General features: G+C 45.7%; 1 protein-coding gene across 5 annotated transcripts in view; it reads left to right on the forward strand.

Annotated features, from left to right (window-relative positions):
• The first annotated feature begins 779 nt into the window (after window positions 1-779).
• Window positions 780-12,568, forward strand: part of ulk3 (unc-51 like kinase 3) — a 42,154-nt gene continuing 30,365 nt past the window's right edge. The window contains exons 1-3 of one of the 5 annotated variants that reach the window (XM_068015500.1): window positions 780-1,019; window positions 8,127-8,309; window positions 11,484-11,604. In XM_068015500.1, coding sequence (XP_067871601.1) covers window positions 921-1,019; window positions 8,127-8,309; window positions 11,484-11,604 — 403 coding nt within the window. In that variant the 5' untranslated portion in view covers window positions 780-920. Of the gene's footprint in view, window positions 1,020-8,126; window positions 8,342-11,483; window positions 11,605-12,568 lie in introns of those variants that run through there. The other 4 variants (XM_068015503.1, XM_068015502.1, XM_068015504.1 and 1 more) reach the window with 4 other exon arrangements.

Here is a 12,568-nt window from a genome sequence, read left to right on the forward strand (position 1 = left end):
ATTTATTAAAACTTTTTAACCTTGTGGTTTGAATGATCTGTTCTCGCACCCTCCCCCTAAGTCAGGGGTCTGCAACCTGCGGCTCCTGACTTTGAGCAATCGAACCCATTTTGATGGTAATTAAATGGCTTGTTTCATTTTTTTCTAAACTTTTATTAACATTAAATACTTTCTCACAAATACAATTAACAACTTAACTTTTAAAATCTTGAAAATATTGTTGAAATGTGTCTGTCCTGTTTTACATTATAATTGGCATAACAGTATAGCAGATGTTAAGACATTGCGTTTTTGACTATTTTTTTTTTAAATGACCCTTCTGGTTTAGGTTACTGATCCCTGCCCATAAGCAGTCGGTGTTTCTTTCACGGGAACTTCCTGGAAATGCCCATAGGGCCTTGGTTCAATTCTGGCCTCTGCCTGTTCTAATTTAAGTGACGAAATATTACTCCTCCGCATAGCAACAAAAAAAAAAAATTGCATCTTTGAGCACAGCAAAAAAAAAATAAAATCCTGCATTGCATGTTGTTTTCCTTCTGTCGCGAAGACAGCAGCATCCTGAATTTAAATTGCAATGCACAAATTGAGAAGCGTATTGCAAAAAAATGTTACTAACGCAACGCACACACGCGCGATCCGGCGGCATTACTCGCAACATTTTCATAAGCAGAAAACGCTGTTGCTATTTTTCTCGTTTATTGCAAGCAGCTTGACTTTAATGGCAGGGATTATTTTCTCCCTCCCGGAAGCATTTAGTTTGCATGGAGGGAAGTTGTTGCTGTTGCAGGGGTGACCAGGATCAGTTTGCAAAGTGAAAGCAGTGGGTGGAGTCTGCGTGGCTGAACTGTAAACCTCTGGTTTTAACTTCTCTCTGCATTTATAGCTGGGCCGATCCAGTCCCCTTTGAATGGAGCAGCTGGATGGCGTCCGGCTGCGCTCCACCCAAACTGGAGGGGTTTATCCTTACAGAGAAACTGGGCAGTGGTACCTATGCCACTGTGTATAAAGCCTACAGGAAGGTGAGTGATTTATATTGGCGGCAGGGAGTTTGTGCAATGGCACTTGTGCTACAGATAAGAGACTGGTCATGGCACCTTTATATAAAGCCTAGAGGGATCTGTGTTCATGCTATAGCACCTGTGCTACAGGTGACAGACTGGTCAGGGCATCATACATGTCTTGGACTCCACTACCTTGTAGTTATTTCCATGTATTTGTTACCCTTTGGATTTCTTTGTATGTATATAGTAGTTTTAAATTTACGTTCCGTTGATTCATTGGATGGAACAGTGCACGTAGACCCTCTACCTGTTTAGGGTGTGAAGGATCCCACAGCACTTTTGTGTAGAAGAGCTGGGAGTTCTCCTGATCAACATTCAACCATCAGCTAGCGGCACTAAAAATTGATCAAGTATTTATGCTTTGTTGGATCTTACTGTGCGCAAATTGACTGCCAACTTTGCTGACAGGACAACTGTAATTCATTGGGTGTGAAGCATTTGGGTCATCCTGAGGATGTGAAAGGTGCTATATAAATGCAAGTTCTCTTGTTTTCTTATAAAAGCAAAATACTGCAGATGCTGTAAATCTGAAAGAAAAAACAAAAAAAAGTGCTGCAAGTATTCAGCGGGTCTGGCAGCATCTGTGGAGAGAGAAGCAGAGTTAACGTTTCAGGTCAGTGACCCTTCATCAGAACTGGCAAAGGTTAGAAATGTAATAGATTTTAAACAAATAAAGTGGGGGTGGGGCAAGAGATAACAAAAAGGAAGGTGTTGATAGGATAGAGGGTCACAGAGAATAACTGACAAGAAGGTCACGGAGCAAAGGCAGAGGGCGTGTTAATTGTGTGCTGAAAGACAAAGCTTTAGTGCACAGAGAGGTTAATTGACGGAAAAATGAACAGCCCTGACCAAAGGCTACCGGCCAAATGCTGGCAAATGGGATTAGAATAGTTAGGTGCTTGATGGCCGGCACAGACACAATGGGCCGAAGGACCTGTTTCTGTGCTGTATAACTCTATGACTCTAAAGCACAAACATGAAAAAAAACAGTGGGCAGGCACATGGTAAAAAAATGAATGATGAAACCAGCTGAAATAAAATAAAAATAAAAAAATTACTAAAAATGAAAAAGGGGGGCCCGTCATGCTCTGAAATGATTGAACTCAACGTTCAATCTGGCAGGCTGTAGTGTGCCTAATCGGTAAATGAGATGCTGTTCTTTGAGCTTGCGTTGATGTTCGCTGGAACACTGCAGCAAGCCCAGGACACATATGCGGACATAAGAGCAGTGGGGGGGGGAACATGGGGGGGGGGGGGGGTGTGGTGTTAAAATGGTAATCAACCGGGAGCTCGGGGTCATGCTTTTGGGCTGAGCAGAGGTGTTCCGCAAAACGGTCACCCAGTCTGCGCTTGGTCTCCCCAATGTAGAGGAGACCACACTGTGAGCAGCGAATACAGTATACTACATTGAAAGAAGTACAAGTAAATCGCTGCTTCACCTGAAAGGACTGTTTGGGGCCTGGGATAGTGAGGAGAGAGGAGGTAAATGGGCAGGTATTACACCTCCTGCGATTGCAGGGGAAGGTGCCCTGGGACGGGGACGAGGTGGTGGGGGTAATGGAGGAGTGGACCAGGGTGTCAAGGAGGGAACGATCCCTTCAGAATGCTGACAGGGGAGGGGAGGGGAAGATGCGTTTGGTAGTGGCATCACGCTGAACATGGCAGAGGATGATCCTTTGGATGTGGAGGCTGATGGGGTGGAAAGTGAGGACTAGGAGAACCCTGTCGTGGTTCTGGGAGGGAGGGGAAGGGGTGAGGGTAGAGGTGCAGGAAATGGGCCGGACACAGTTGAGGGCCCTGTCAATCACAGTGGGGGGGGGCGGTGGGGAGAATCCTCGGTTGAGGAAAAAGGAAGACCTGTCAGAAGCGCTGTCATGGAAGATTGCATCATCAGAGCAGATGCACGGAGAAACTGAGAGAATGGAATGGAGTCCTTACAGGAGGCAGGGTGTGAAGAAGTGTAGTCGAGGTAGCTGTGGGAGTCTGAAGTAAAAACAAGAAATGCTGGAAATACACAGCAGGTCTGGCAGCCTCTGTGGAGAGAGAAGCAAAGTTAACATTTTGGGTCAGTGACTCTTCATCGGAACTGGCAGAGCCAGAAATGTAAAAGGTTTTAAGCAAGTAAAGCGGGGGTTTTTTTTTATTCATTCACGGGATGTGGGCGTTGCTGGCCAGGCCAGCATTTATTGCCCATCCCTAATTGCCCTTGAGAAGGTGGTGGTGAGCTGCCTTCTTGAAACGCTGCAGTCCATGTGGGGTAGGTACACCCACAGTGCTGTTAGGAAGGGAGTTCCAGGATTTTACCCAGCGACAGTGAAGGAACAGTGATATAGTTCCAAGTCAGGGTGGTGTGTGACTTGGAGGGGAACTTGCAGGTGCTGGTGTTCCCATGTATTTGCTGCCCTTGTCCTTCTAGTTGGTAGAGGTTGCGGGTTTGGAAGGTGCTGTCGAAGGAGCCTTGGTGCATTGCTGCAGTGCATCTTGTAGATGGTACACACTGCTGCCACTGTGCGTCGGTGGTGGAGGGAGTGAATGTTTGTAGATGGGGTGCCAATCAAACGGGCTGCTTTGTCCTAGATGGTGTCGAGCTTCTTGAGTGTTGTTGGAGCTGCACCCATCCAGGCAAGTGGAGAGTATTCCATCACACACCTGACTTGTGGCTTGTAGATTGTGGACAGGCTTTGGGGAGTCAGGAGGTGAGTTACCCGCCTCAGGATTCCCAGCCTCTGACCTGCTCTTGTAGCCACGGTATTTATATGGCTACTCCAGTTCAGTTTTCGGTCAATGGTAGCCCCTAGGATGTTGATAGTGGGGGATTCAGCGATGGTAATGCCGTTGAATGTCAAGGGGAGATGGTTAGATTCTCTTTTGTTGGAGATGGTCATTGCCTGGCACCTGGGGGTGGGGCAAAAGATAACAAAAGAGAAGGTGTTGATAGGACAAGGTCACAGAGAATCACTGATCTGAAATGTTAACTCTGCTTCTCTCTGCACAAATGCTGCCAGATCTGCTGAGTATTTCCTGCATTTTTTGTTCTTTTCTTTTGCTTGTCCTAAGGCCCTGACTTAAATTAAGGAAATCTACACTTATTTCATCTGTGCTATTTAATACTCACCTAACGCTATCATCTCTCTAGACTGTAGAGTTTGGTGAAATGTTACACTATGTATGGTACAGTCTACTTCAATCAAGTCTGTCTCCTACATTAATGTACGATTCTGCTGTGGAGCACATACTAGCTGAGAAAATGTAAAAGATTTGCATTTATATAGCACCTTTCACGATCTCAGGACCTCCCAAAGTACTTGACAGCCAATGAAATACTTTATGATGTATAATCAAGTTTATAGGAAACGAGGCAGCCAATTTTTTGCAAAGCAAGATCCCGCAAACCGCAATGAGATATTGATCAGATTTTTTTTCAGTAATGTTGGTTGAGGCATGAATATTGGCCCAGGACACCGGGTAGAACTGACTTGCCTTTTGAAATAGTTCCATGGGATCTTTTATGTCCACTTGAGAGAGCGGACAGGACCTTGGTTTGATGTCTCAGTCTGCAAGTTGGCATCTCTGGCATTGCAGTAGGCCCTCAGTATTGCAACAGGAGCACAAGCCTCGATTATATGCTCAAGTCTGGAGTGGGACTCTCATCCATGACCTTCTGAGTCAGAGGTGAGAAAGCTATCCACTGTGCCACAGTTGAACAACTAATGAGGGATGCTAACCCTCAGTGTTTGCTTCCTGTGAGGCTCCATATAAAAGTGGAGACCAGTTCTCCATTATGAATGCTAGAAAGTGACAGTGATACATGGGCACATGGCTGACTGTAGCTGGATAACCAGTGCCAAAATGAAAATGCTTTCATCATTCCTCCTAGCTCAGCCCATTTGCACAGGGCACCATTCACAGCCCAAGGTCTATATAAATACAAGTCATTGTTGTTCAACTTTTTAAACACACTATTGACCTGGAAATCGGTTTCCTGTGCATCATCTTGAGCTGGACAATAAGGGACAATTGGTAAATTTTAAAACGTGCATCTGTATCTTTGGCAGGAAGGTCATTTCCAAACTGTGACTCTCTGCAAGTACTGAGGCTGCACTGCTATCCTGTTGCAGCTAACTGCTGTTTAAAACTAATACAGTATCCATCATTTTAGCATTAAAACCGAATAGTCTTGTGTTGTCTAACAATTCAATTTTCTTGGATGTGACTATGAAGTTTGGTTTATTTAATTTAAATTCTCAGTCACCAAATCATTCTGTAGTACGCAGGGAGTGCACGATGGTGGTGGTCAAATTCTGGAATGTTGAGGGTGCACTAAGGTCGGAGGGAATTCTTCAGTGTTTAGGGAGTGTTTCGCATTAAGGTGGGAGAGAATTCTGGAATGTAAGGAAGCTAAATCATTCTTCTATCAGTACAACAGTATTAAAGGATCTTTAACTTTAAAACAGAACTGTGCTAATCTTTGGGGTAGAATATATATTGTTTTAATATATGAAAAAAACCAAAGAATTTACATTTAAATAGTGCTGCCTTTCACATCATTGGGACATCCCAAAGTGCTTTTCAACTGTTGTTTGACTTTTTAAAGTGGACTCACTATTGTTGTCTAGCAGCTAATTTTCATACTGCAAGATCCCACACAAATCTGCTTTTTGGTGAGGGCACTGGGAGAGCTCGCTGCACTTCTCATAGGCAGAAAGGGCCTTGGCTTAACGTCTGATTCAAAAGACAGTGCAGTCCTGTCAGAAATGTCAGTTTGCATTATGTACTCAAGACCTGGGGTGAGACTTGCATTCGCAGCTTTCTGCTTTGGAGCCAGGTGGGTTCCCAACTGAACCAAATGCAGTTTTTTTCCTGCTTCTGCTAACCCTGTCCATAGGGCAGCAGTTGTAAGGGTGCAACATTAAGCATAGGCCTATTTAATAGTATCGGGCTGCAATTGGGCGGCGCAGTGGTTAGCACCGCAGCCTCACAGCTCCAGGGACCCGGGTTCAGTTCTGGGTACTACCTGTGCGGAGTTTGCAAGTTCTCCCTGTGTCTGCGTGGGTTTCCGCCGGGTGCTCCGGTTTCCTCCCACAGCCAAAAACTTGCAGGTTGATGGGTAAATTGGCCATTGTAAATTGCCCCTAGTGTAGGTAGGTGGTAGGAGAATGGTGGGGATGTGGTAGAGAATATGGGATTAATGTAGGATTAGTATAAATGAGTGGTTGTTGGTCGGCACAGAGTCGGTGGGCCGAAGGGCCTGTTTCAGTGCTACATCTCTAAATAAATAAATAAAGGTGATCCGCTGTAGGAGTTGCTGAATAGCAGTCAGGAGAAATAACTGATTGATTTATTCTCCTTGCCTCCCCCATCCCCTTACATTTATGCCCACCCAAAATTTATATATTTATTGAAATGCTGAGTCACCAAATCAAGCTGTTAAAATATTGGTCTGACAAGAAATTTGAGATTGGCTTTTTTTAAGCACCACTGGAGCCCTGAACGCATTTTAAATGTCCTGCTTTCACGGTGCTTAAATTCCACTAGCTCTTGAAACTCGTCTTGTGTTGTATAACTCTTGTATGAGAAAAGGAGCTCATTGTTAACACCCAGGGCAGCACTTCAGCTCTTGCATTACAATAGCTCTATTTTTTTTTGTAAAGTTATTTTTATTACATTTGTCTATTTGTCAAAATATTAGCACTTGAATTCAATGCTGCATGCTCGTGCGACAGTTGCTATGGGAACTAAGTCTATTTTGGTTGAGGGCGTCTTGATGCGAGACAGTGACTCCTCAGGTTGGTCAGAAACGCAGTGATTATTTGTTGTTTAAACAGCCATTAACTGGGCAAATTAAAGGGTAATAATTTTGGGTTCATACCTATTGACACTTTGTAGTTTCGTGAGATAACTCAGTTGCAAGATCACACGATACATTAAGCTGAGGAAAGCCATTCAGCCCATCCCAGCTCATTCATTTAGAATGTGTTACCCCCTCCACCCCGACTATAACCTCCAGCTGTTTGTTAAATGATACTGGGATTTTAGTTTTCCATTCAAAAGTCTGTTCTTCTCTGTGGAGAGCTTTCTGACATCAGTCCTGATTTTTTTTTTTTAGCTAGTTTGTCCCCCTCAGAAAACCCACCCTTGACCCCTCTGTCCTTGTGAACTACCGCCCCCATTTCCAACCTCCCTTTGCTTCTCAAAGTCCTTCAATGTGTTATCGTCTTCCAAACTTGCGCCCATCTTTCCTGCAATTCAATGTTTGAATCCCTCCAATTAGGGTTCTGCACCTGCCATAGTGCTGAAGCAGCCCTTATCAAAGTCACACATAACATCTTATGTGACTGACTAGTGGTAAACTATCCCTCCTCATCCTTCTTTATCACCTGCAGCCTTCGACATAGTTGACACACGATCCTCCTCTAACGCCTCTCCTCCAACACCCAGCTGGATAGAACTGCCTTGGCCTAGTTCCATTCTTATCTGTTGATTCCTAGCCAGAGAATAATCTGCAATGGCTTCTCTTTCTGCCCTGACACCATGAACCTCTGGAGTCCCCCAAGGATCTATTCTTGGTTTCCTCCTGTTCCTCATCTACGCGTCATCTGAAAACAAGACATTAAATTCCACATGCATGCTGACAATACTCAGCTCCATCTTACAACCATCTCTCTTGACCCCCTCCACTGTTTGATTTGTCACATTACTTGGGCCGATATTTAGGGCGGCGCAGTGGTTAGCACCGCAGCCTCACAGCTCCAGCGACCTTGGTTCGATTCTGGGTACTGCCTGTGCAGAGTTTGCAAGTTCTCCCTGTGACCGCGTGGGTTTCCGCCGGGTGCTCCAGTTTCCTCCCACAGCCAAAGACGTGCAGGTTGATGGCATTGTAAATTGCCCCTAGTGTAGGTAGGTGGTAGGAGAATTGAGGGAAGGTGGGGATGTGGTAGGGAATATGGGATTAATGTAGGATTAGTATAAATGGGTGGTTGATGGTTGGCCGAAGGGCCTGTTTCAGTGCTGTATCTCTCTATGACTCTTATGACTCTAACTAATCACAACTTATTTTACCACCAGCCTGTTTCTGTTAATGGAGACCTCCCCGCTGTATTCCAACAGGTGAACAGTCGTGAAGTGGTGGCCATTAAGTGTGTGAGTAAGAAAAGTTTGAACAAAGCCTCGGTGGAGAATCTCCTGACTGAGATCGAGATCCTGAAGATGGTCAGACATGCTCATATTGTGCAGCTGAAGGATTTTCAAGTGCGTTTGAGCTAAGGCTGTATGCAAGAAGGGTAGTTAGATATATCTATTTATAAGCAATCACCAACAATGGACTTCCTCATTTATCTTTCCGCCCCGCGCCAACGCACCCCCCCCCCCCACAATCCATCTTCCCTGACCGACATTGACATTCTTCCTGCCTTTCTCAAGGCTGCCTGATTCACTTAGCGTTTGCAACATGTTTCTGCTTTCTGTTTCCAATTTCCTGCAATATTTTGTTTTGGGTTGCTCTGTGTGTGTGTTTACATACGAATTAGGAGTAGGAGTCGGCAACCCAAACCCTCAAGCCTGCTGCGCCATTCAACAAGATCATGGCTGATCTGATTGTAACCTCAGCTCCACATTCCCGCCTACCTCCGATAACCTTTCACCCCCTTGCTTATCAAGAATCCATCTACCGCTGCCTTAAAAATATTCAAAGACTGCTTCCACTGCCTTTTGAGGAAGAGAGTTCCAAAGACTCTCAATCCTTTGAGAGAAAAAATTTCTCCTCATCTGTCTTAAATGGGCTACCCCTATTCTCTGTATTCTGAAATATCCCCTTAAATGTCTGCCACAACATCTCTATTGACCTATCCCTTAACCTAATTTGCCAATTCACTTTGGCTAGCTCTGCTTTCATGCCCTCATAATTGCCCTTTATTTAAGTTTAAAATACTAGTCTTAGACCCACTCTCCTCTCCTTCAAACTGAATGTAAAATTCAATCATATTATGATCACTGCTGCCTAGGGGCGCCTTCACTATGAGGTCATTAATTAATTCTATCTCATTGCACAATGCCAGGTCTAGTATAACCTGCTCTGTGGTTGGCTCTGGAACGTGCTGTTCTAAGAAACTATCCTGAAAACAATCTGTGACCTCCTCATCTAGGCTACCTTTGCCATCGATTTTTCCAGTCTATATGTAGATTAAAATCCCCCAGATTATCAGCGTACCTTTCTGACAAGCACCCATTATTTCTTCCTTTGTACCCTGTACTACTGTGTGGTTACTGTTAAGGGGCCTGTACACCACTCCCACAAGTGACTTCTTGCCTTCATCATTTCTCATCTTGACCCAAACCGCTTCTACATCCTGGTTTCCTGAACTTAGGTCATCCCTCTCTATTGCGCTAATACTATCATTAATTAACAGAGCCACCCTTTTCCTGGCTTCCTGTCCTTCCTAAATGTTCAATATTCAGGTCCCAATCAATGTCATCCTGCAGCCATGTCTCTAATGGCTATCAGATCGTACTTATTTATTTCTATTTATGCTGTCAGTTCATCTGTTTTGCTTCGAATGCTATGTGCATTCAGATACAGAGCCTTTGGTTTTGTCCTTTTTATTATTTTTGTAACCTCTAGCCTTGTCTGCTGATTTACTCTTAGATTTTTAATCACTGCCCCTGCCTGTCATGGTCTGTTTATCTTTTCCCATATTAATACCTTTCTTTCTTGCCTTGTCTCTATTCTTTGATTTACCAATCTTCCCAAGTTTGATCCCTTGCCCCCATTATTTAGTTTAACATCCCCTCTACTTCCCTAGTTATGTGGCTCACTAGAACACCGGTCACAGTTAAAGTGTAGACCGTCTCAAAGGTGCAGCCCCCACTTTCCCCAGTACTGGTGCCAGTGCCCCACAGACCAGAACCCATTTCTACCACACCAGTCTTTGAGCCACGCATTTGTTTCTCTAATCTTATTTGCCGTTTGCCAATTCGCTCATGGCTCAGATAATAATCCAGAGATTACCACCTTTGAGGTTCTACTTCTTAATTTGATGCCTAGCTCCTCACACTGACTATGCAGAACCTCTTTCCTTGTCCTGCCCCTCCCACTGTAAGTTCCTCTCCAGCCCTGAGCAGAAGCCCTGAACCCTGACACTGGGCAGGCAACAGATCCTTCTGGACTCTCAGTCTTTGCTGCAGGGAACATTGTCAATCCCCCTCACTATACTGTCCCCTACTACCACTACTTTCCTTTTTGCTCCCCCCGCTTGAACGGTTTCCTGTACCATGGTGACATAGTCAATCTGCTCATCCACACTACAGCCCTCGCTCCCATCCATACAAGCTGCAAGAACCTCAAACTTGTTGCTCAATTGCAAGGGCTGAAGCTGCTCCACTCCCACATACTCAAACCCCTTACCTACCTGACTCTCAGTCAGACCCTGCTGTCCCTGACCACTGGCCAAAACGGACGACCCTATCCTAAGGGCTGTGACTTGCCTTCTGGAACAAAGTGTCCAGGTAACTTTCCCCCCTCCCCCCCCCCCCCCCCCCGATGCATTGCAATGTCTATTATGTTTATTTTGTGCACCAAGCTTGGTTTCCCCTCCCTCTCCTCTGACCTGTGTTGGGGCTCCTGCCGCACACTTGGGGATTTCATTGAGCAGCGGGTGTCAGTAGGTGGGGGGGAGGGGTTGGGCAGGGGTAGGTGGAGGCAGGCTGATCCTAACCTCACCCAACTTGCTCGGGCACACGCATCCCGAGAGGAGTCACTGGATTGCAGTTGGGAAGGGGAGCCTTGGCCGTTAATGATGCGACACCGAGGCCAGTCTTAGTGTCCCAGCTGCTGCCTTGGGTAACTCGGCACTGATCCAACCTGGGACTTGGGTTGCCAACTTGGGTTGGATGTATTCCTGGAGGTTTTATCATGTGACCACATCCCCATCATTGGTCCATCCTCCAAGTGCCACAGCCAATTGGAAAGGGAACAGATTGTTATGTGATCGGATTAATCTTCCCCGTCAGTGAAACCGACTTTTCCGCCCCATCTCCAACAATTATAATATCAATAAACGAAAGTCCTCAATACTCCAGTTGAGGCCTAACAGGTGATTTATAAAATTGTAGGCTGTGCTCAGTAGCCTTTGATTACAGTCCATTGAAATACCCACTCCGCTTTCCCAATGGAAATAACAGAATCCAGAATCACCCCTTCTATATCAATACTTGCTGGAGGAGTTAGGCCCATTACCAGGGGCCCCTTCTCCCAACTTCCCCACTCTGTGGAATATTTTGGGGGCATTCCTGGTAGCAGGAATTTCCTGCTATTCCCACTTGTATGTTTGAAGGGGAAAGCTGACCTGATTGTGGGGTGGGGGAAGATGTTGGCGACTCTGGTTCCTGCAATCTTTAATGTGTACTTTGAACCCCCCAACTCGGCAGTGGGACAATGAAAACATTTACCTCATCATGGAGTTCTGCGCCGGCGGCGATCTCTCACGCTTCATCCGCAGTCGCAGGAGGCTTCCCGAGCGAGTGGCCAGGCGTTTCCTGCAGCAGCTCGGTAAGAGAGAAGGGAACTGCGTTGGCAGAGCGCTTTTCCCATCCACAGAATGTCCGAAAGCGCTTTGCAAAAACCTGCCAGCCGTGGCTCAGTGGGTATGGCTCTCACCAGATTCAGAAGGAAGTGAATTCAAGTCCTAGTCCAAAGACTTGAGCACAAAATCTAGGCTGATACTTTGGTGCCAGTAAAGAGGGAGTGCTGCACTGTCGGAGGTGCCATCTTTCGGGTGAGACATTAAACTGAGGTTCTGTCTTTCCTCTCGGGTGCTCACAAAAGATCCCATGGCACAATTTCACGGAAGAGCAGGGGAGTTCTCCCCGGTGTCCTGGCCAATATTTATCCCACAATCAACATCACAAAAACAGATACCTGGTCATTATCACATTGCTCTATGTGGGAGCTTGCTGTGTGCAAATTGGCTGCTGCATTTCCTACATTACAACAGTGACTACACTTCAAAAGTACTTCATTAGCTGTAAAGCACTTTGGGATGTCTTGAGGTTGTGAAAGGTCCTATATAAATGCAAACATGTCTTTTATTTTTGTACTGAAGTACGGTCATTCCTTTTATGTACACAAACACGGCACTTCATTTGTGCACAATAAGGTCCTGCAGACAGGATGTAAGATGACTGGCCAGTTATTAATGGAGGGATAAATATTGGCCTGGACCACCAGAACTCCCCTTTGAAATAATGCAATCTTTTATATTCACCTGGGAGTTTGATGTCTCATCCAAGTGATGGCACCTCTGACAGAGCAGTACTCCCTCGGTACTGCACTAGATTCTTCACCTAGGTTCCGAAGTGAGCCTCAAACACAGATCCTTCTGACTCCAAGGCGAAAGTGCTACCCAGTGAGCCACAGGCTGACACTCACCGATCGCAGCTCTCTCCCCTCTCATCTCAGAGGCCGCTGATTATTGCTGGGCTGCAGTCCCATGGGAACCCTCCGTGCCCAGTAC

Source organism: Heterodontus francisci, chromosome 35 (genome assembly GCF_036365525.1).
Source record: "Heterodontus francisci isolate sHetFra1 chromosome 35, sHetFra1.hap1, whole genome shotgun sequence".
In the NCBI taxonomy this organism is placed as follows: Eukaryota; Metazoa; Chordata; class Chondrichthyes; order Heterodontiformes; family Heterodontidae; genus Heterodontus; species Heterodontus francisci.